Genomic DNA, 25,415 nt, shown 5'->3' with positions numbered 1-25,415 from the left:
AACAGTCTCTCCTCTTAGCATTAAAAAACAAAACAAAAACAAAACAAAAAACAGCAATGCCGCACAACGAAGAGGAAGCTGTCACAGAGAAGAGGAAGCTGTCACAGGGAACTCTTTTTTTTTTTTTTTAGAACGTGTCCTTTTCTGTTCTTCCGAGAAAGATAAAAGGAAAAAAGGCGTTGTTGGAAAAGCTGGGGACCGGGAGGAGGAAGAGGAGAATCTTGCAAGAGAAGAAGTTGGGCAGTGTTCCTGTTCATTAGTTTGTGTATGTATGTGTGCGCATGTGTGTGTACGATAGAAAGAGAGAGAGAGAGACAGAGAGAGGGAGAAAAAGAAGAAAGTGTATGTGTGCTAATCCGTATGTATTATATGCCAGTGTATGAGTGTGTGTGTTAAATGAGTGCATTTTAGTGTGTGTGTGTGTGTGTGTGTGTGTGTGTGTGTTTGTGTGTGCGCCTGCACATGTGCGTGGCGTCTACATCAGGTCGACGCGGCGGTAGTACAGCAGATAAGCAGTGCGCTCCGCAGCCTGCTTCACCACCTGGTACTGGTTGATGACCTTCACCGCCTGGTCGTCGATACGCAGCCAGCCGTTCAGACCGATGTGGAAGACATCCGTGGTGTAATGGCCGCCGGTGGCGCTGTTCCCGTGGTGATAGACAACTGTGGGAGACGACAACAACAGACAGTTAGATTCTCAGAAATAATTGTCAGTTTTCATGCAGGGCTAGAGTGAGCGTATACAGCGCGCGCGCACGCACGCACACACACGCGCACACAACTTTTTCTGAAACATGTTTAGGCTTAATGGTCGGCCTGACAGCTGGCTCACGTCACTAACCTTGTTGATATGGACATTGAATACCATTGTGGTCAGTTAATATTTATTTTTCTTTACCATTTTCTAGATAACTGATGATGTGTCAAGACAGATTCCTTTCAATGCATTACATAACGATAGAATGGAAAATCACGAGTGAAAGCTTTAAGGGAATATTGCCTGGGTAATTATCAACACTCGCCAAGAGCACATGTGTTCTAGATTGTCATAATCAGGGTATCTGCAGATTTCAGCAAAGTACAAATTAAGACTTTTTAAGACCTTTTTAATGCCACTTGGCATCCAATTTAAGAAAACAAATATGGTATGTGAAACGTCCCACAGCTGCTAATAGTTTTTTAAGCGTAGAATCTGCAGATTACGGTACTTTATTATTTTAAACCGATTAAATTATTACATATTCCATTGAACAAAATTATATAATCTCAAAAACAGTTTTGACCGACCAAAAGAGTCTGCGCATTTCTATCTATGTAATAATAATATTCATGCCACATCTAGCAACTCATGCAGAGGACAGCAAATAAAGTCCTTTTCCCCCCCAGATACGACAGGTTCTGCAGTAGGGCTGGGTATCAATTCGAATTTCAAGAATCGATTCGATTCCGATTCACAAGGTTCAGAATCGATTATCACGATTCGATTCGATTCAATATCGATTCGGTTAGTGTTATTAAAACCTGTTTGTTTTTTTTAGCTGTAACCTTAATTACATGACTGCCAAGTTATGCAACACATCAATACTAGGGCTGGGTATCGATATTGATTTCCAAAAATGAATGAATGAATGAACTATTCATTCCTTAATTTATTCATTCATTCATTAAATAAAAGATCAATTCTGGGATTCATGAATCGACTCAATCATTTGATTCAGAATCGATTAATCAATTTTTTAAACCCAGACCTATTCTGCAGTATGCTAGTACATTAAAACAATTTATTAATTCATTCATTAAATAAAAGATCGATTCTGGGATTCATGAATCAATTCTGAATCATTTGATTCAGAATCGATTAATCGTTTTTTTAAACCCAGCCCTTTTCTGCAGTATGCTAGTACATTAAAATAATGGATAAAAGATGGCACTAGAGCAGATAATAGAAATTGGTGCATATTTTGTTCCACCTTTAATGTAAAAAAAACTTTTAGCTAGGTAGTCTACTCTACTGCACCTGCCATTTCCATATGAATATTAGTTCTGTTACGGGTTATGTTGTGTGGTGTTGCGATCCAGGTGCAGCAGATTTCTTGATTGACCAACTGCGAGCATGTGTGTTGCACCCGTCTGAAGTGGTGGGGCTGGGCTATAGAGGTGGCAGTGTCTCACCTTGTTGAGTCGACCATATTCTTTTTGTCTACGTTGTCTTGTTACCTTTTTTGTTAAGTACTTTGTTAATACACTGTTTGCATCCAGCTCTGTGTCGTGTCCCTCATTGGGCGGCAGTGTGGCTCAGCCCCAGTGACTCACCATGGTTTTTGAGTTGACCACATATTCCTTTTGTCTGCTGTCCGGTCACCCTTTTTGTTGCACTATGTTTAATATATGATTTTATCTGCATCTCTACTCTGTGCCGTGTCCCTCAGTGTGTTGCGGCCTTTGAGCCACGTGGGCTCGTCCAAAGCTCGGTTTTGTGTAGTTGTGTAAGTTTTCCGCTCCCTAGACTTTGGCTTTTCTGTGTTTGGTGGTGTTTATTTTTTGGTTCTGAGGTTTCAGTTGGTGTGCCACAAGGTAGTTTTTTGTTGAGCGAGCCTGGTCGTTAGCCTGCCAGGGTTGGAGGGACCAAAACCCACTTTGTGATATTTTTGAGCGGTAACCTGCCGTGGCCCCTGGCGAATGCCAACGAAGTCTAGGTGAGGAATAGTTAGCTTCTCAGCGTTGAGGGTGCTGCGAGGTATGTTTTTTAAGTTCCAGTTAGGTTATTTAGTTCTGTTGACTTTTTTATTTATTTCGGTGTTAGCATGTGGTGGCACTCGCTGGCCTCTGCTGTTGGTGCAGGGTTTTGTGTAGACTTTTGTTTTCCTGCGCTCCACGTTGTGTGGGGTTATGGGGTGGTGTGATGGCCTGTTCTGTGTGACCGCACTCAGCGTTCTGTGTGGCTACCTTTCTCTCAGTGGGGAGGTCAAGTAGTGGTTGGTCCTTGTGTGTTGCACCTTTGTTTTGTAAGAGAATGCCAGAGCTATTCTCCACTGTGTGGCCTGAGATAGCTGTTGATATGGACATTGAATATCAGTGGTCAGTTAATATTTATTTTTCTTTACTATTTTCTAGATAACTGATGTGTCAAGACAGATTCCTTTCAATGCATTACATAACGATAGAATGGAAAGTCACGAGTGAAAGCTTTAAGGGAATATTGCCTGTGTAATTATCAACACTCGCCAAGGGCACATGTGTTCTAGATTGTCATAATCAGGGTATCTGCAGATTTCAGCAAAGTACAAATTAAGACTTTTAAGACCTTTTTAATGCCACTTAGAATCCAATTTAAGAAAACAAATACGGTACATGAAACCTAACGTCCCACAGCTGCTAATAGTTTTTTAATTGTAGAATCTGCAGATTACGATACTTTATTTTAAACTGATTTAATTACATATTTCATTGAACAAAATGATATAATCTCAAAAACAGTTTTGAACGACCAATAGAGCATTTCTATCTATATAATAATAATCATGTCACATCTAGCAACTCATGCAGAGGACAGCAAATAAAGTCCTTTTTCGCCCAGATACGACAGGTTCTGCAGTATGCTAGTACATTAAAATAATGGATAAAAGATGGCACTAGAGCAGATAATATAAATTGGTGCATATTTTATTCCACCTTTAATGTAAAAGCAATCTTTTTTGCAACTTTTAGCTAGGTAGTCTACTCTACTGCACCTGCCATTTCCTCACAATCATGTGGTGTTAGCTTGCTGGTAGCTTGTTACCTGCGCTTTGCTTGTGACCTTGTATAGGGCTGGAGTAGGCTTCCCACTTCAGGGGTATTTCATAAAGCTGGCTAACTTGAGTAAGCCTGACTTAATTTGCAATGAGTAAAACCTGGAAACTTCAAATCTGGAACATGGACAGAAGTTTAAAAAAAGAAGCTTTCTGGGTTTTATTTTGTGCACAAGTCAGGCTTACTCAGTTAGCCAGCTTTGTGGAATACGCCCCAGGTGTCATGACTTCCTAATGATGCAGTAGTGTTGTGTGCTGGAACCAGGGTAGTGATAGTGTTACCATCACGAGATGCTACTGATTCAGTTGTGACTGAATGCAAAAGATGATGTCACTGCCGTGTGCTGTGGCCCAACCACATAATGTAATTATGTTATGTATATGCTATAGCTATAATAAATCATCCTGGGGGGGGAGGGGTATAATATTGCGTTGTAGTGGTACTATACATTAGATAGTCATTCAGGAGCCGGATGGCTTGCGGAAAGAAGCTCTTCCTGAGCTTTGTGTGTTTGTGGGTGTGTCTCATGTCAAGCCACTGTGGGTGTGCTACTTTGTTTTCACCACCTTCGTTTTCACCTGCACCTTGACCTTATCCCAGCGTCCCGGAGAATGTGTTTTTAGGGTGACACGATTAATGCGAAGTTTTCAAAGAAGCTAATTTCATATTAACATGACTGTCCAGTTATGTTCTCATATCCCAGGTTGTGTAGCACGGAGACCTGCCTTTTTCCTTGCTCCTTCCTGAGCCCAAAGGGGCCAAGGAGGGGCTACGTCTGCAGGCTACCTCCTAGCAGGACCTGACAGTAAAAATACACCGCAGCACTGCTATAGCAACGGTGGCCTGGGGTTGCCGTCCTAACAACATTTTGACAAGCAAGGAGCGGCTTTTTCCCTCTGAAAGGAAAATAAACAGCTGAAGATAATTTACCCCCCCCCCCCTCGCTTGTCCAGAGGAGTTCGTGTCTGTTGAGGTCAGTGATGCGTGAAGAGGAGAGGGGGCGGGGTTGGGGGCGTGGCTACACGCTGAATGAGGTAGTGGGGGCGCGGCTACAAGCTGAATGAGGAGGTGGGGGCATGGCTACAAGCTGAATGAGGTGGTGGGGGCGTGGCTACAAGCAGAATGAGGTGGTGGGGGGGTTACTACACGCAGAATGAGGTGGTGGGGGGGTTACTACACGCAGAATGAGGTGGTGGGGGGGTTACTACACGCTTAATGAGGTGGTGGGGGGGGGTTACTACACGCAGAATGAGGTGGTGGGGGGGTTACTACACGCTTAATGAGGTGGTGGGGGGGTTACTACATGCAGAATAAGGTTCTGGCTTTCAAGGGAGCTTTCAGACCTAGGACCACGCCATTGAGAACACCCCCAGTACCTATGGTCTCCAAGACCCCGTTTAGATTTGGTTTTAAAATGCCTTTTGAACAATCAAATCACTAGTGGACAGCTAGACACATCGTTTACACCTGTGTCTATCATGCGTCTCCAAATGTGTCCAGCTGACCACTTGTGTTCGTATGTAGTAACCATAGTAACTCACTCACTCCTGCCTGCATGTCGCACAGCTGTTCCATGTAAACAAATCAATAATCAGTCGGTTAGACTTCGAGCAGATTGAAAAGTGTGTGAAAGCAACCGAAGATGTTTGAAGAACTAATGAACGCAACTTTAAAAAGAGCGCAGGATAGGGCGAAAAAGGAGAAAAATTATCCTACATTAATGACGTGTTTTCCTGTTACGTCTATGTCGGGGACGCATCAGGACGCATTAGTTTTTAGACTAGCTACTAAAGATATGTGGTCAAATGCGTCCCAGACCACCTCGGCAAGTGGTTTGAGGAAACGTTTCACAAAATGTTTTAGTGGCCATTTACACTTGTATTTAGCACTGTACACTTTTAATCTGATCGTTCAAAACTCATTCTAAAACCAAGTCTAAACAGGGTCTAACAAAGACATTAAACTACCCACCTACTACACTACCTGCTCTGAGAAGGAACGACTGGTAGACGAACTCTGATGGGCTCTATGAACCAGCTCTGAAGTGTTTTTGCCTTTTCAAAGTAGCTCAATCCGTACTAACTTGTGTCCCCTAGATACCCCCTTCTCACTCTCACAGCTCTGCAACGAGCCAGACTCCTTTCAGTCCAATAGATATTTTGAAGGCCGTCCACAACTAGTCCTTGGCAGCTTCATTATTTGGGTGGGTGTAATCACAAGAACAGAGTTTCAATCGTATCTGCCTCCGAGATACGGCGTGTTGTAAACAAGGAAGGCGTGTTGTGGCAGAGGAGACAGAAGACTGTATCGTTACGACGACGGCCTCAAGTTTTGTCCAACTGTGAATGTCAATATACAATGAAAATACCTGCAAAGAGCCTGTAGGTTCTTTGGCCTTTGAAGATTTTGCTTCTTACCCCAGCGGACAGGAGATCTGGAAAAAAAAATAAAAAAAAGTTACTGACTGAAAATAAATGAGGTGTAAAATCGCACTAGAGCTCCATCGGTTACTATGACTTGGCCAGCGTGCCGACAAATGTCAGCCCATCTCAATAGGAGGGGGCTGTAAAAAAAATACATCATGGTGGCTTTTGTTAAATCCTACCCAGATTAAAAGTCCAAGGACGCTCCGGTCCTGGCTGGGTGCATCTGCTGCACAACCAGACTACTTAAGGCTTCTCTCCGTAGTTCAGATAACCCTACTTATTTCACTAAACACAGTTCACCAGGAGGCCATTGAGAATCTCCTTCCATAGGGATCAGGAGCTGGCGTACAGCCCCAGCTATAGGATCCCCACATGGGTGTGTGTGTGGAGGGGGTGGGTTATAGAGGCTACCTCTGATATTACAGGCATGACCCACTTGGCAGAGGAAATCAAAATGCCATGTTTTTATGGAGAGAAGTGGGAGTGAGGGATGACAAGCCCTCTATAAATACATTGGGCCCTGCGAGTGCTGCTGGATGTGGGCTTGTATGGTATGCTGGGCGGAGGGGCAAACAGAGGGGCTGGCTGGGGCCGGGGACTGATGAGGTGCGAGGCCACCTCCCCGGGGCCGGACGGGACCAGAGGGGCCTTCAGCCAGCAGCCGGAGCGCGGCCTCAGAGACGACAGGGGGGCACAAATCACCCCTCCCTGCTGCCGAGCACCCGGTCTGTCCAACAACACCCTCTTTTAGAAACACGAGGGCTAGACAAGTGAGCTACAGCGTGTGTGTGTGTGTGTGGAATGATCTCTTTCTAAAGTGTAGAAAGAGACGCCCGCGCAGAGAAGATGCTGCTCTTCCACTGTATATTAACCATGCAGGTCACAACGTTTGGACCTTGGTAGGTCTTCTTCAGGTGCGGACATCTTTTTCTACTCAGCCCTTTTTTTTTTTTTGCTCCAGCACCAGCGCCGACATGGACAACACGGCCTCTGTCTAAATTGTGACGCGGGACCTCGAGGACGACTCCGTGTCTAAACTACGCCAAGCAAGGTGTATAGGTGGCCGCCCGGGGTGGAGACACACATACCTTTGCTGATTTCCAGGTCCACAGGGTAATCAATGTTCTTGATCAGTTTCTGGCAGCCTCCGGTCTTCTCAAACACAAACCTCTTGAGATGGAGCACCAGCACTGGGGGAAGCTCCTCCAGGGTGACCCGCCGGCTGATCTCAATCTGTTAACACAAGAGACAACATTTAGACAAAGATATAAAAACAACAGCTCAATAACACACTGAAACGGGTAACTTAGAACAGAACAGAATCTCCCAGTGGGGACAGGCAAGAACAGCACATTCTGTCACAGAGGGGTATTGGGATTGGGCCTAAGAGCCTGTGGCAAGCTTTGATCTAATGGCTTGTGAATCATCGGGATTAAATAACTTGTCTGTCGACAAGACAAACAAGAAAGCACCAGCAAGCAATTAGCTGCTGCTTCTAAAACTATATGAGGTAACCACTCTGACAAGACATGGATGCGTCGCAGAAAGGGGCCTGTAGCCCATCTGTCTAACAGATGTCCCTTCTCCACCACGCCTCAACCCAAACAGTGGAACCAAGCTGTCCTCCAACACGGACATTGGGGGACGGAGAAGATAAAACGAGGCCTACAGTGTGTTCCCTCTACAAGCAGCAGGGCGACTGGCTGAGGTGATCTACTGCAGCTGGCGGAGAGAAGGGGAGAGAGGCTGCCTGTCACCGAGCGAGGTAACGAGACGCAGAATGACGTCACCCACGAGGTAACCGCGTGACAGTAGACAACAATGGCTCGGAACAAAGATGGACGTTGGCTAGCTTTGTTTGCCAAACCAGTAGGTGACAACGCACTACGCTGTATTTTGTGCATACAAAAGAGGTCGCAAACATGCTGTGTGTGGGGAATACTGTGACTGATTTAATGAGACAAATGACACAGAAATCGTAATAAAACATTATTACTTAAGTTTCACTTAGTTACACAGGTGGCTGTCATCTTGTTCACAACTTGCAGAGCTATCAGGGAGTAGGAAAAGGGGTTCGAGTTCACGAGCCGAGAAAACAAGTCGTGAGGGGCGTTCCAGTTAAAACCGCGAGTAGTATCTCGTGAATCACGACTTCACAAGCCAAAAAGGAACACAGCATCCCAAACGCTCCGGGGCGGATACGAGACGTCACGATAACAGTAAAACATTTTGTTATTTGTTATAACAGTAAAACATTTTGTTCGCCTAAATGCACCCTAAATCCCCAAACCCCTCATTCTTTTCAGTTAAGTGAAGATAACAAAAAAACGTTTGGGGATTTTTCCCAAAAACATGCGCCCAACTGACTGTGAAATCAACAATGTAGAATAATGGCATTTGGGGGGAGAAAAGCAAACTTGGCTGAGCGCGGAATCACAGAGCCTGATGAAGAACAGCCCACAAGACAATCCCTGGTGTACGAACAGTTGTGCAACCATCCTGTGTATAAGATACAGTACGGTCTGTCCCCAATCCACTCACAAGCTCTTATCCTTGCACACTTCAGATTTCATTTCAAACCTTTATTTTAACTCGTACAGCACTGAGGTTTCCCTCACTTGCAGTGACGTTGACGAGTCATTGGAGTGATTTGGACAGGTCTAAGGTGCTCACGGGTGTTGGAGGTGTCATCACCACATTGTGTACAGTATACCCCCTTCCATCTCCACAAGAGCTTAGGTGCTTGCTGTGGGACAGGGGGCATTCGTGTTGCGTTGTGTGTGTGTGTGTGTGTGTGTGTGTGAGTGCCGCCTACCTCCTGCTTGGTTTTAGTGGTGTAGCCCTGGACCGACTCCCTGGCCACCAGGGTCTCCAAGGCGTCCTGGACCGTGCGGATCTTCTCAGACTGGATGTCCAGCTGCAGGGTGAAGAAGGGCTGTAGGGTGGCCGACTCCTTTGAGTTCTGTTGGTACACCACTGACCTGGAGGACGCACGCAGACACACGGAGGCATGAGGCTGGAGAACATTCTGTGGCTTAGCTTAAGAGATCACTAAGAACCTATTGTGTTTATATTTTGCCATTCTTGCACTTTTCTTAGTCACTTGTTTTAGAAAGGAGGTGCACTTGTGAGTTCTAGCGAGTAGTAGCATACTGAATCACCTACATTAAATGCAATTATTGGAAGTCACTTTGGATAAGAGTGGCTGCTAAAATGACTTATGTAATGTAATCACAACCAAATGGAGTGGGCTGTGCAGAACATTATAGTGCATGCATGGTATCATATGTCCCGTCTTCTGCTCCTGCGTCATGTGGAAATAGACACACGACTCTGGCTGAGTCAGAACACGCAGAGGCTGTACCACGCCTAGGAAGGGAGGCTGTCACTGACAACACAGCTCCCATGGAAACGTGGACATCCATAACACCACCCCCCCCCCCTAACACACACTTCATTTCATGTCAAACCTTTCTACACACAGTAGACAAACACAAAAACAATATAATATAGAATCACAAGATCTTAACCAACAATAACCAAGCTGAACGCACAAAGTCAAATCTCAAAGTAGCTCATTAAAAGGTGCTAAATGTACGCCTCTATGACTCGATAGCGTTGAGGTTCCGCCTCCCCAGCTTGTTCTCTTCGTGGCAGATAAGGATCCAAAACGTCTGAACAGCAAAAACAGCTCCCAACACTCACAGAAGCCCGGCCAGCCAGCCCTGAGAGTGAAAAGGTCGCCCTAATCTCCTTCAATTGGGAGAAATCACTTCAAAATTGCACCAATGTTTCCCCCTTGGCCAAAATCAATTACTCTCGACTCCAGCGGCTGAAGATGTGGGCAGAATGTAGCTGAGCTCAGTGTGTGTGTGTGTGTGATATCTAGCTACAACCACTTCTCTGGCGTTGGATGTGAAATGGAAACACACAGGCCCGTCTTTCGGCAAGTGCAGAACGGACTGACCGGTCGAAGGTTTCCAGAGAAAATAATGCAGATTTCTGAGAAAATAAATCGTGCTGGGAGTCGGGTCGGTGTGCAAGCAAACCCAGCCAGCCGGAAGCGTACACGACCAGAACCTCAAACAGCAGTCATTAAGCCCCACCACACCCTCCACCTCCCTCGCTGGTTCTTCCCTTACTAACATGTTTTGTGCCTCCTTGTGTACATGTGTAAGAGCGCGCGTCACCGGCGCGTACGCCCCAACGTCTGGACGTGGGGACGGGAGACCGCAGGCCTGCCCGCGATGGCCGTTACGCTGAAGAGCAGCGCTCCCCGCCGAGACGGACACAGAGGAAGGTCAGAGACAGCTGGTGGCTGGAGGGCCTGTTTGTGATGGCGCCCTGCGCTGAGGTCAGAGCCGGCGGCCAGCGTAGCCGCTTGCCAGGGCAGCCGGCCCGGGGTGGGGGCACCCCCCAAATAAAGATGGCACTATGCTCATACCAGGCACAGGGGAGCCGCCGCCAATGAAAAGAAAGACGAGGACGCCACTGGTGCCAAGAGTTCTGCTGCACAGCGTGAAGGAAAATAAAGCTCTGTGCAAAAGGAGGGGGAAAAAAATTTAAGAAACACTCGGACGGCCGCCTGGCCGACCGTCACTCCGGTTTCACCAGAGCAGTAGAGTCAGGTGTCTCCGTGCCCCCAGGTTCTCCTCACAGTAACGCCCTCGGGGGTGGGACGCGCGCACGCGGTTCACACCAGCAACGCCCTCGCGCATCTTTACGGCGCCGGCGTTCTGTCTCCCGTCTGCCCACCTGATGTGCCCTCCGAAGATGTCAGTGATGGGCGTGCGGACGAAGTCAGCCTGGCGGGTGATGGAGGTCTTGTTCCGGGGCCCCACTTGCTCCCACTCGTCCTCGCTGCCCTCTTCGCCATCCTCCTTGTCGTTGGTGGCGTCCTCCGTGCCCGCCTGGGACTCTGGGCCGTTGGGCGTGGGGGCTTCTGTTTGGAGACCACACGGGAGGAGAATGGTATCAAAGGGTATGAACAAAGCAGTCCCCCCCCCACACACACACACCCTCCCACTGTTCAACTTCTGCTAGGTAGGAGTGGTGCTTCTGCTAGGTAGGAGTGGTGCTTCTGCTAGGTAGGAGTGTGCTTATGCTAGGTAAGAGTGGTGCTTCTGCTAGGTAAGAGTGGTGCTTCTGCTAGGTAGGAGTGTGCTTCTGCTAGGTAGGAGTGTGCTTCTGCTAGGTAGGAGTGTGCTTCTGCTAGGTAGGAGTGTGCTTCTGCTAGGTAGGAGTGGTGCTTCTGCTAGGTAGGAGTGTGCTTCTGCTAGGTAGGAGTGCGCTCACTCTCTTCCTGTGGCGAGATGAGCTTTTTCAAAGCCAGCATCTCCTCGTGAAGTCCGTTGAGGGTGAAGCCCAGGTACTCCTCCGCATCCTCCTGTCGGCCCTGGGGGAAAAACAGTCATCAGTGCTAATTAGACAATGCTGCCTACACACACGCACACACTAACACAAACGAGAAACAGGACATCCGAGTGTGCAAATACGCAAGAGTTACACAGCCCAGGTGAGATAAGGGAGGTTGAGAATCACGTATGGAATGCCAGCACTTTTTTTTAATGAACTGTTATGAAATCATCCGGTTATGAATCACCGGATGAGGGCGTGTACACAATGCAGGTACAGACTGAATGTCAGGTATGTCATTTGATAAAAAGGTGTGTGTGTGTGTGTGTGTGTGGGGGGGGGGGGGGGACTTGCTGTTCATTACTCCATGTTCTAGGACACCTGAGGGAATGCGCGGTGCACGCTCAGTGTTCTGCCGAAAGACCCGTTTCCTAATCTAGAAATCTGCACGCCTCATGTCTTCATGACTCAGTTGGTTAGAGCTACCCTGGACCATACCTTCTCTGAGAGACTGGACTTGATGAGGGTGAGGAGTCTGTAGATGTAGGTGGGTTCGAAAGGAACTCCCGGTCGAATGTCTTTCATGATCTTGTCTCCAGCAGCTGTGGAGACGGCAACAGAGGTCAGGACATGGAAATCTACAGTATTTAGTCAGGAGTCTGGGGAGGATGAATAGAGACAACCTTACCTTGCTGTTTGGCTTTAGATGGCACAGGCATGTTGCTGAATTCATTCACAAGCCTTACACTGCAGGGGACAGACAGACAGACAGGGTGATGCCATTAACAAATACACTAACCCTAACCACAACCTAACCCAAACCATAACCTAATCCAACACAGTGATCGCCAAGCACACATCTACCTTAAATACATTAATGTTCAACAGCCTTGGTGAGCCTTGGAAAGAATGAGCCAGCGTTTATCCACACACCACAGACCATGACTTTGTTTTGACTGAAAGCATCCAGTGATGACTTACAAGTTGTCCATCATGGGTGTGGAGGTGCAGGATCTCTGGGTCTCGTTGAACAGAGGAATGGACTTCATCAGGTGATACATGGGGGGACACGCAATAAGGGCCTGCAGGGTCTGGCGGCTCCGGGTCAAGGGTCAAACGGACTTCAATAGAGAAATTAGGACACACGAGACATGCTGGAGCTAGCTACACCTCTATGAGTTGGGGAAGACGAGTATGGACACAAGTTAACGTTGGAAGGCGATGGAAATCTGTGAGAAGGATACGGCGTTGATATAGCACCAGTTTCCCTTGTTGATCAGTCCTCTCGGTTGCAAAGACACTGGTTTGTGTATCAACTTCACATTCTCAATTAGTTCTGGGGATTCAAATAAGTACACAGTGTTTTGAACACTTGTCATTCTTTGGATACAGTGCTGGGTATTGGCAACCTCACTGTGGACCTCACTTCAAGATACATGGGTCATGATAGGATGGTATCACAATATACATTGACATACGATACATATACTCATAGCCTAAATAATTTATTGCAAATGTAAAAATAGAGCTGAAAATAACACTCCATCCTGAGTTGATCCTGGGGGCAGCGGGAATGTAAGGACATTTTAAATCTGTACTGTACTAATACTTATATCTATCTCTTTAATCTGTCCTGTTCTGTATCATTTCCTTGTGCAAAATGTATAGCCGTTATTTTATATCACAGCCCTAGTGGATTCCTGATAAATGCAATGGCTTCAATAGAACTAACAAGAGAACCAGCAAGAACTGTAGAACACATCTGAATTCGACACTAACTGCATGGAGTGGGCTGTGCAGAACGTTCTAGTGCATGCATGGTATCATATGTCCCGTCTTCTGCTCCTGCGTCATGTGAAAAGAGACACACGACTCTGGCTGAGTCAGAACACGCAGAGGCTGTACCACGCCTAGGAAGGGAGGCTGTCACTGACAACACAGCTCCCATGGAAACGTGGACATCCATAACACCCCCCCCCCCACACACACACACACGCACGTACACACGCACAAACGCACACACATACGCACACACATACGCACACACACAGCAGAAAACCAACACAATAACAATATAATATATAATCACAGCAATCCCACAGAATCACATTAAGGCAAAATAATAGGTTCAGCGCTCCTAGGCCATTTTTGACAGTTCCGCCCACTTAGCTATGTGAATACCCCCAAATTACAACCACGTGACTAGCGTCTACATTACATGTTTTCTAAAAGAGTCGCCCACTCAATCCTAGAAGATGTTCTATCAGGGTAGAGGAAGATGGTAAACGTGTATGTATCAGCCAAGATAAGATTGTATCCGGGGTGGTATCCAACATGCTATGTGAGGAGCAGACACACCAGTCAGGGCCATATGATAAAATAGCTTCATGTCCCTCCCCAGGGCGTCTTCTCTGACAGGGGTGCCCAGTCAGCAGGAGGCACTAACATGGGTACAAACCGAAGCCGTTGTAACCGACTGTAAAGCCGTCATCACGCGGAAGGTGTCCTCGCTGAAATATTAACAACAGTAGCAGCACGCAGTAAAACCATCAGGTTTATCTGGTCCGATGCTGGAAACCCTTTGTCTCTCATCAATACTGCACAGGGAGCTGGAGAGAATGATCATAAATGCTAAAAAAAAAAAAAAAGGTTCCTAAATCCAACAGGCTCTGGTGAAGTGACAGGAAACTCCTGTCTTGTTACTCCCTCTACCCTTACACACAGCTGCTTATCTCGGTGGCCGTCCAAGGTCGGGGTGTTGACAGAGGAGCATGTCGGTGCAACACCAATCAAAATGAAATTCACCCTCTTTCGGGACTTTGCACATCCTCCCTCCCTGTCACATTCTGGCTACGAGCAGGTTCGCTCAAAAAACACCTGCGAGGTTTTCCAAGTAAAACACTTTGGAGGCCTGGTAGGTTAGTAGGACAAATCAAGGTTTGACATTTCTAAACATTCATAACCATTCCTCTTAATTAAGCAGCTTACTACCAGATCCAACTTACTGTGAAATATTAAGTGTCTCTTTGGCTACCCTGCGAAGAAGGACCGGGGGTGAAGATTAGATACACTGCTTTAGCCTTTCTGCCACACCTGAAAATCCACATGGCGGTTGCCACAGTAACAGCCTTAATTAGCGCTTGTGTGTCATTGGTGGCCCCCTTTCAAGTAGCCGCCTCCCCATAATCTCCTGATTGGTCACTGTGGATGAGCCTGGTCTCCAAGCCCTAATAGTATTAGTGCTCTGTACAATGGCCGCCTTTGACGGCAGTGCGAGCACATGGGAACATCCCAGTACTCACAAGGCTGGTCCCCACTCAGGCATTCCCCTGATCCATTACTCGTGGCAGTAATAGGCCGGTGAAGTGAAGCATGTCATAGAGATGTCATAAAACTGGGTTTTACACAGCGCAGTGTGTTTGTTTGCTAGCGCCACCTGGTGTTAATCTTAGGCCCTATATCCTCTTTGAATCAACACACTCCACTGTAAAAATCAAGCAGGGTAAATTTGCATGGGTTCACAGTCTAAAATCTGGGTAAATAAGAAATACATAACCATCATCAATTGCCTAACAGGTCATTCCGTTAAAGATGCATCAGTTCCCAGAAGCTGTACTTCCCCAATCTTATACAGGTAGCACAGGGAGAGAGAGAAGACGCTTGCATGCCTCAATGTTGCCACCAAGTGGATGAAAGGCGTAACTTAAACCTGACTTCGATTAATAAACCTTCCCCCGAGTATCGCTGTACATGAAATTCACCTGATAGGACCATCAAAAATATCACATCAGATATTGTGGGCGGTCTCTAAACACAGAGGTAACAGTGGGGCTCTCCTGGGACACATGGCGGGCGTCTGTTGGTACACTACCTGCGAGTTTCGGGGCCATGGGATCCTCTGAAACGTGCACGGGGCTCTCCTTGACCTCCCCAGCCTTCTCAGGCTGCTCCGGGGCGGTCGGGGAGGGAGCCGCCACCTCCACCACGTTCTTCACCTCCACAAAGCCCTGGGGTCCTCCGGGCAGGGGCTTGGAGTTGTGGAAGAGGCTGGCCCAGGACTTGGGAGGGTTGGCGGCGGCGGCTGGCGTGGCGGGGGCGGCCGCGGGGGGGGCCGGCGACTGAGCCTGCTCCGCCCCCGCCGACTGGGCCTCAGAGTCTGGGGAGGAGGTGGAGGAGCAGGGGGAGGAGGAGGGAGGCTCGGCCGAGGCAGAGGGGGCCTGCCGCTGGGCGCCCTCTTCTGCCTTAGAGTCCTCCTTGTGTCCGTCTGCACTGGCGGCAGCCTGGGGCTCCGTCAGCCCGTTAGCCACCGCACTGTCCTCGGCGGCGGCCTCCCCCTCTTCCTCCTCCTCCTCTTCCTCCTCATGTTCAGTAGTAGCAGTAGCAGTGGTGGCGGGGGGGCTGGCCACAGCAGCCGAGGGGGGAGGAGTAGGAGGAGGGGGGGAGGCGGGGCAGGGGCTGTGCGCTCCGCTGCCCGGCAGCTGGGGGCTCTCCGGAGCAAGGCGGTCCGGCTGCTGCTCTGCAGTCCTGCCGCCCTCCGCCACCCCACTGCCCCGGGAGGAGGAGGAGGAGGAGGAGGAGGACGAGGAGGAGGAGGCCGCGTTGTTATTACCGTCTGACAGGGAGGCGGCTCCGCTTGTGAAGTCCAAAGAGGATTCGTCAGGGCTATCACAAGTCCTCTGATCGACGGCGCCCTCGGCCGCCGCGCCAGCCGCCAATGCAGTTGCTGCGGCGCCGGGGCCGGGAAGTTCAGCCCCCGGCGGCGACGACGACAGCGCCGCCGCCTTACGGACCGTGTCCTCGGAGCCGTGGGGCGGGGCACCAAGTGCGTGTCCGTTCACAAGACCCGCCGCCGGCGTGCCGTCCGGAGGCCCGCCGCCAACGTTCTGGCCAGCAGCACCCTCCAGGTAGTTGTAGTATCCCGGCGGGCGCTTTTTCTTTTTCTTCCTCTCGCGCTGCCCCAAGCTGCCCGGCAGTCCGTCCAGGTCCTGGCAGGCCTGGTTGCTGTCCAGGGCAGAGGCCTCCGAGTCGGCACCGTCCAGGGAGTTGAAGTGGGCTCCGTCGAGGACGTCGGCGTCCGGGGGGGCCGTCGTCTGCTGCAGGGACTTCTGGGACGTCTGGCAGCCCAGGATGAACTCCGGAGCCTGGGGGTTGAGGGTGCTGGAGACCTTGAAGAGGGGGTCTTTGGCTCCGCCCACCGCGGGCTCCGCATCCATCACCTCATCCACGCCAAACTCAATGTGCTGGTAGTCTTCGCCTGGGGAGGACAACAGCTCGGTCAGACACCCTCACCGCAGAAGCATAAAACCGTCCACATCATGACGTCAGTCTGTTTTCATCACATTCTCATTAGGCTTAAACAAGACATATTGCAGTGTTGAGCTACAAGTTCCAAACCAGTATATACTCTGACCACTAAAATTACTTTTGATTTCAATAATTATACAACATATTTCTTCAGCCACTTACTATCATGAAGTCGAGTGAATAGACCTATAAATCAAAGGCGGAAGATTTACACTTACCAAATTAGCTCATGACAAGCCATAAACAGCACATGCCTCAATTATCTTTGTTATAAATGTCACTCATTAATATCAGAATTGATTAGATAACACGTTGCCAACAAAGTTGTTTAAACTGGCAGCTTTTAGGCAGTGAGAAACAGCTGAAGGTGAACATGAGGAAATCGTTAGTAAAGAACAGATCAGATCATCCAAACACTCCTGAACATGAGACAACTGCAGCTGGGCTATCAAGATAGGACTGGTCACCCCGAAACCCCGAACCTTTGGCCGGCGAGCCAGCCAGCCAGCCAACCCTAGGACCTCTGAGAGGGATGCAAGTTGTGGTTAGATGGACACAGCTGTGCTGTGATCTGATTCTCTCCTCTCAAACAGATTACCGTGTCCTCGGTTAGTGTTTTATCAAAGAAATTCATTCAAGACAGAGAGTAAAAAAATGCATCCAGACAGATCAAACCCAACCAAAACAAGAGGGAGACTTAGAATGTGTGTACAGTAAGTGTTAGCTGTCTTAGAAAACAATCACTATGCCCTGGTCAGTAAAGACGGGTTCCTCAGCCCACCCAGTTAACTTGAGGGAGGGTTTGATGGTATATAAAAACTAAAATCACAGTAAACTCAGAAGCACTGCTGCGGTGCAAAATGCGCTTTATGCAGAAGAGAGATACTTAACGGTATCTAAGCATGCAAAGCCTTACAGATCGTACGGACAGGCGGGAATGAGAGAACAGGGGCAAGGTTTAGAAAGCCACCAGTTTTTAAGACCTGGGTTTGAATTCGTCAGCAAAAAAACAAAAGTAGTAAGGCAAGGAGTGCCGGACCCCAAACTCACCGCAAACCTGCCGTCTCATAGACTCCGTTATGTACGGCACAGCAGGAGTGCTGTAACTTCCTGAATAATCAATACAAATCAGGGTAAAAATCCTGAATAATCAATACAAATCAGGGTTAAAAAAAAAATCAAGTGTTAGGTTTCCCAAGGCCCCATCTCAGTGAAAGGCGGCTTTACGCTGTTTGGTGGCTCCAAAACAGCCCAGCTCTTCTGAAGGTGAAAGTCATGTCAGGCTAAAATTTACAAATCAAACCAATCAATTTCTATTCAGCCTTTCAAAAGCTAAATTAATGTGGGCAGAATCTCTCTCTCTCTCTCTCTCTCTGCCAGGCAGGTCAGGTGGCCTGGCATTGTCCCAGTTGTAGAGCGTAGCGGTGGTGGTGGTGGTGGGGTGGGGGATCTGTTCACAGCACAGATATCACACTTACCTGAAGACTGACTGACACAGGAGACTTTGTCATTGAATGGGGGAAGCTGGGAAGAGAAGACCACACGCATGACATCAGACATCAAACAGAACTTACGAGGAAAAGTCAACATTCACATATTGTTTACACCATGACCGTTATCAGTCTGTCTCTGCCTGCTTATCTACGAAGCCCATCTTGTGCAATGTGTACTTTGGAGCAGAGGGGCAGATTGGGATACTGCTCATTGTAGTGTGTTACGCCCGCCTGTGCTGTGGTCAGTCAGTGAGCACAACGGTTCATCAAGCCATGGTGCCCTGTGCTTCATGACAGAGTAGGTGAGAGCATTGTTCTAAATCCATTACCTCGGCACTTTGTACCCTAATGAGTTTAAGATTAAGATTAGGAGTCGCTACCACACCAACACTACGGTGTATGAGCTGTCCATCCAGTTGAACTACATTAAGTCATCCACACATTTGTTCAACAGTCAAACATTCCTATTCATATTTGAAATGACAGACCCAACAGGATACTCATCACAATAACAGTCAAACATTCCTATTTTAATTTGAAATGACAGACCCAAAAGGTTACCCAATAGCCAAGTCATTTCTGAGAAAGCAATGTTAACCAAGCAATGTTAACCGTTAAGTTTCCAGGTGACGTTATGTCATGTAGCTGAAGTGAATGTGTTCAGACGTTTGTGGAGCGAGTCAAGCTCTGCGGTGGTCTACCTCAACATAACAGCGCGGCGTGACGAAGAACTGGTTGATCTCATCAGGGCTGAACTCCCCGAAGATGTACTGTAGAGAGAAACCATACAGAACACCATTAGACACACATGGAATAACTGGATCACAGAAACAAAAGCCACAAAAGTAAGTACATCAGTCCAGCATAATACAATTGTTTGTCACATTTACAAATTGGCACAGCCAATGAGGCGGTGTTTTAATGAGAAGAACGGCGAGCACCTCTAAACCCTCTGAAAAACCTGCTTTGAAAAGACGGCCACTGGAGTCGCCATGATTGGTTAGGTAGGCCGCAAAGAGAATTTTATAGACAAGGCATAAAAGCTCTTCCATCTCTTATTGATGAACTGACACAGTTGAAGGGCAACACCACGAGAGAAGAGAAACTAGGGCTCCTGGGACAGCGTGCAGGCCCTGATTGTAAAGGACAAAACTGGAAAAGTGATGAGTCATGTAGCATTAGCATTAGTATAGCAAAATGGCTCCCAGTGGCCCACCTACTGTAGAGGACTGGGCTGAATTGAGGGACCTGACTGACTGGCTCTGGTTAGTTAGTATAACGCATTCTGTGTTGCAAAGGAGAGAGAGAACAACAAACAAGTGAGGTTAGTCGGGCCACATTAGTCATATAGCCAGAGCCATCTCCACACTTCGTTTACGCTGTGCCAGCGCTTGAGAAAGGTCTGGCTGGACTCATTACCATTCAGGGACAGGAGGGAAAACTGTAACTTTAAACCAATCACAATCGTCGCGTAGCGGTTGCTTGTTTGTCATCGTTTCATGTAGTCTGGATTGGCCGACCACATGAATCGGCGCCACTGATTGGGGCAGTAATAAACAAATGACAGGGCTTATCCCCAAAACCTACATCCGTTGAGGGCAATTACACAAATCCGTAAAGTGTGGCTTCCACACAACAAGTGGCCTGAGTTGGTGTGAGTGAGTTCACGGGCATCTCGCAGCTGTATTATGCAAAACCCAATACCCTCCCCAGCCAGTCATTTAACCAGCACAACGATCAATGGCCCAGGAATCCAACCTTGCTTTGACAAAGTCTGCATCAGTGTATCACTCAAGCTCAGCATATTTCACATGCTGTTCTAGGGCAGGAGGACTGCAGCTGCGATGATTGAGCCTTGTATGAACTGAAGACCGTGGAACAGCAGTCTCTGGGACTTGTGATGCTCAAATCCCACGGGTTCAAACAGGGATTACCAGATGCACAAGGCTCTTCTCAGGTGCACAAGGATCTGGGCTGCTTGTGCTGCAGGAGTTCTGCTCGACAAACACTAACAAGCCAACAGGAGACACTGAATTGAGCTAACCACCACTTGTCACTGATGCACCACACAAAGCTAAATATTTCCCCACAGTAAAATTTCAACCTGAGTTGGAGAGGATATAGAGAATATATTCACAAACCTCCCATGGGAATTAACAGGAATTAACTGAAAAACAGAAATTAATTAATTCCCATTGGAAATTTTGGAAGTTTGTGAATATTCCCATGATTTTGCAACCCTAGTGGTGATACCGCTGCCGTTTTGAGGATTGGCACTGCGATGTGATTTGATCATTTGGTGACTTATTGGTTGCGCACATCACAAGTCTACAACGTTCTAAAATCTCTGAAACTCCAGGATACGCCACATCACACCAACACAAACCATTGTGCCACTATCAATCATTCTGTCAGCACTACAGACCCTGACTAGTATGTGTTCATATAAATCAGAAGGTGTGAAATGACAACACACAAACCTAGACCAGAGCAAGGTATACTATTCAGAGACCATGATGGAATGGCTACACACAACCACACACACCCCCACCCCCCCACCCCCCCCCCCCCACACACACACACACACACACACACACACACACACACACACACACACACACCCCCTGCCTTGTAAAGATAACCTGCTTTCCCCATGCTGGCTATAATTAACTTAATCCCAGTCAGTCTGTATAATTGAAGGACTCTTACACTTGCAGCACAATGACAGCCCAACACAGTGGGGCCAATTGGGAGCTTCAATGCGATTGTGACATCACTAGGTTCGGCTCATTATCGAACAGAGCGGATCACTACAAAAATAATGATACTCCAATCTCTTGCCTAATTAAAAGAATCCGATAACACCGTCTAGTTTGCAAATACTGAAGTTTACCATTTACATGAACTAACAAATACAAAGACTGAAAAAGCATGTGCTGAGGTGTGCCTACAGCTATGGAGTAGTGAAGAAAAGGTGCAACAAGCTTGCTAACCAGGCAGATAATCCACCCAGCGCATTAAACAGTGGGACATGAAAAGGGAGCCACAAAGAAAAGAAAGTGCAGCTCAAGCATATGTAACTCTTTGCAAACGAGGGCCCAACATTGCTGAAATGGCACTACAAGCGACAAACAGCCAGCTATAATCCAACGGCCTCAGGATGGCTAATACAATCACAACAGAAAGAATGTCCCTGTGCCTCTTTCTACAGGCGTGCCACGCGTACCACACTAAGCTTCCCTCGTTGTTCGTTTGGACTGAGGATTACCACAAATTAGCCATCTGTATTATTTCAACATGCTCCAATGACACCCCCCACCAACACACACTGAATGAAATTATAAATCAGGGAGCAGGGGTGGGGCTTATAAGATAAGGTAAGTCGTACAAAAAAAAAAAAAAAAAGTTCACTATGAAATTGTTACTGCTACGGAGCTAAATCTGAAAAAGAAACGTAACATGATTGCAAATTCAGTTAATTCATTCCATTAACAAAATCAACGGCATTTTAATAAAATGGAGGTGGATGGCTAAGACTAGAAGTGTGGGGGCATAATATGACAATATCTACAATAATACAACTTTTTTTTGAAAGGGCTCCAAGCTCTACCTGCTCTCTGGCCCCAAACCCTGCCAGCCCGGAGTGCTCCAACTGACTGGAATGCAAAGAATCACTATTGGCGAAACTTAGCAGAGTATGAAAATGCACCGCTCTAAATAAGGACAACCGTGTTTTTAATAACGCTACAAATAAGGACAACCGTGTTTTGTATAAACCTCAGGAGTATGTCTGTGGCTGCCTTACTGTTACATTCTCTGTGATGACAAACGCGGTATGACGAGCTAACACAGTGACGGCCCGCACCTTAAATAAAACTTAGCTAGGCTAATCTAAACACTGACCAGGACTAGGCTGGGGATGGCGGGCGGGTGGGGGGGGGGGTGGCCAACAGCCTGTCATGTATTCAGCCAGAACACATACTGTAACACAGGGTCGATTGCCATTCCTCTCCTTTCCAACATAACCAACAGCTGAGGGCTTTTCCCAGAGGTCACCCTGCTGCAGCACCCTTCAAGGGTACAACGGACAGGAGAACACCAAACACTGCTCCACCCTGCTGTTCTGGAAAATACCTAGCCAAACCCTTGTGCCATCATGCGCCATTTCCAGACTGCAGAATTAGGAGCTTGCAATTTAGAAACAGCCACCGCCATTACCCCCACCAGGCTGGATCATATCATTCTTGGAAACTAACCATCAGCCTCACCCTGGTCCATTTTTGGAAAATATAGGTGGTGGTGGGGGGGGTTGAGGCTGGGGGAGGTAGAAATCAAACTTCATCTGGCTCAGTTTCACTGCCTGTGTAAGGAGGTTGCCACCTTCCTTTTTTCCGTTAGACTGGTCTTATTCAAGATTAGTTTCCCCATAAACTCCTTGAACCAGCCCCACCTCCCTCTATCTCACTTCACATTGAAACACAACCCAGCATTGCCACATCCATGCTGTGGTTCACCAACTGTCAAACCGACTCAGTCTAACACAAGTCCCCACAATTCACCTGGTCTGAAAAATATGACAGGATAAATCTACTCAGCTGGAGATCCTTAGCATGTACTAACCACTAACCAGTACCTGTTAAAACTGCTTGGGGTTCAACGCTTTAGTCTGTTTCAGTTATCCAGTGTCAAACATGAAATCGCGCACCTTTCCAAGGAAGTTTGCCATCATGTGGGCACTGGACAGACCTTCCATAATGATTTGTTTACGGGTATGTCTTCTAACACGCAGGGCTGGCCACAAAGATAGACGCAGAAGACAATTGCTCTGCTTTGTGACTGGGGACAGAACGGGAAATGCATAGTTATTGGCAGTAGCCAAACCTATGTGGCATTATGCATGACGGTCAGATGCCAACGTTAAAAACCTATACGTTCATTATTCCGGCTTCCATTTCAAGTTCCCAAGCAGAGAAGTGTCAGTAGCTACATCAGAGCCTGTTCTCCCTGCCATCGCACTACTGATCTCTTTTCTACCTGAAGGCACAACTGAAATCTTCTGCAACATGTGTCTTCAAGTTGCAAAAACCTTCCAAGCCACTTCTCATCAAATTTATGGTATTTATGTATGGGCTGTGACACAGTTGAAAGAGAGAGATGACTAGAAACTAACACACAAGAGGTTTACCAGGACAGAAATGTACAGACACAGTGGAAATCAAACTGGCTATTCAATTCGCACATTCATTTTCCAAAATCAATTTCTATGTCATTCATGCCACAATGGCAGGCCGGGGAACACATGACCAAAGGGTACTAAAAGGGCCCGCTCTGAATGACTCAGAAAAACTAGCCAGCTAACTACCTCACCAAGATCATTGTGTGGTTTAATGTTTAGCCTCTTAGAAAGATAATAGGTTTCACACAGGGACCCTACTAACGTCGGCAAGCCCTGCGAGAGGAAACCGAGTGTGGCCATGAGGTCTGTCACTCGCTCAATTTAGGACAATTAGCTAACTATCCTGAGGCATTGTTACATTAGGGTTTTTACAAATAGCTAGCAGTGAACTAACGTTAGCTAGCTTTATAACTCGCATAGCAAGCTCCAACTTTGCTAGCTAACCTTCTTATAGTTCAGGGCTAAACATTAAAATGTATTCGCTCGAGTCACGGGTACACTATTACAAGTTTGACATCAAACGGCATGATTCCCTATGCCTCCAATTCGTCGATCTCTAATGTTTTGAACGATCTAAGGCAAAGCAGCTTCCAAGACATCAGGCCGTATCAAGACATAAGCTAGTAAGCTAGCTGACGTTAGCTGTAAACCGAGCTCTACGGAGGGTCTTCTGCTTAGCGTGTGTGAAAGCCAGCCACGGTTATACAAGCAACTGCCTAGAGAAGGGTCACCCTTAGGGTGTTTAAAAGTGCACGGGGTACACCGGTCTCAAAACCCGTACTGATTTGGGTCCCCACCGAGCCCGGACCGCCCATGCTCGGCCACAGCCAAAGGCCTGTCATTAACACCACCTGCGTCCACCAGAACAGTTAGTAGTAGGCTAGCTAGCGCTATGCTAAACAGCAAGTAGCCCCATCTATGCGCCTCCACTACAAACTGCAATGACAGCAAGCCAAATAATGTAGCTGTCAAAGCTAGTGAGTTAGCTAGCAAAAGCTAGCATGAATGAATTAAAGTTCATACCGCTGTTTTAACATATGAAATAAATTTGACGTTTTACATTTGACGTATGCAAACAACTCGTCTGCACTCCACGACAGCCCCAATTCCCGTTTCCCAAGCCAACTAAACCCGTTATGAAAATCTGCACTTGGATAAGCAGGCCTGTCGCAGCACAGAGCAGAGCAGGTGGGCCGAGCACATACACGCAGCAGTTTTCAACAACACCCCAAAACGTCAAAGTAAAGCAATTGACACCTGTTGGGATCTCGTGAATGTGTTTTAGTCTGTACTTAGCAACGCCCGCGCATATTATTTTGTTTACTGTACCATTTACAACTGAGCTGTAACGGGTAACTGTTGTTGGCTACTTTGAATGGAGGCTCTTTGGGCCTGTACCATGCTGGTGTTTCAATGGGGAAATAACGTTAGGCGTTTAGTGCTTATGGAAGCATTAGCAAGCAAATTCAGCACACTTTTCAATGACACTAAAGCATTTTACATATCAAGCATGATCATCAAGGCTTACAAATACGTACAGTTTAAGATGACTTTCCGACCAATGTATCATCAAATTGTATAACAGTAAAAGGACAGCCACACGTATCAGCAACGTGAAGAGTTCTCTCTAGCTAGCTAACCAGCTAGCTAACAAGCTAACGTTACCTGATTGCCGTGCGAAGCCATGCTCCCGGTGAGATCTTCTTTTCCCAATTAGAAAATGTGCTCCCCGGGGGAGGTGTTATCGTTTTTTGTAATAACAATTACAAAAGACGTCCTACTTTGACATCATTTTCATTATCTCGACGGTAGACTGACAAGTGGTATTTTTAGATTCTTGTGCTGCTCCAGCGGCTCATGCTGCTTCCT

General features: G+C 47.3%; 1 protein-coding gene across 1 annotated transcript; it reads right to left on the bottom strand.

The window, feature by feature from the left end:
* On the bottom strand, positions 1-25,415 carry usp10 (ubiquitin specific peptidase 10). The gene is made up of 15 exons (XM_084436517.1): positions 25,212-25,415; positions 19,072-19,140; positions 18,356-18,401; positions 17,928-17,987; positions 15,445-16,827; positions 12,818-12,909; positions 12,555-12,664; positions 12,262-12,320; positions 12,072-12,175; positions 11,514-11,613; positions 10,974-11,160; positions 9,034-9,199; positions 7,307-7,451; positions 6,161-6,226; positions 1-663 (listed from the first exon to the last, which is right to left on the bottom strand). The coding sequence occupies exons 1-15, from the start codon at positions 25,230-25,232 to the stop codon at positions 476-478; spliced, it is 2,796 nt and encodes a 931-aa protein (XP_084292643.1). The 5' UTR covers positions 25,233-25,415; the 3' UTR covers positions 1-475.

The sequence above is a fragment of the Borostomias antarcticus genome (assembly GCF_949987555.1).
Source record: "Borostomias antarcticus genome assembly, chromosome: 4".
NCBI classification, from domain to species: Eukaryota; Metazoa; Chordata; class Actinopteri; order Stomiiformes; family Stomiidae; genus Borostomias; species Borostomias antarcticus.
The sequence above is the reverse complement of the archived record's forward strand: the minus strand, read 5'-3'. Positions and strand labels throughout refer to the sequence as shown.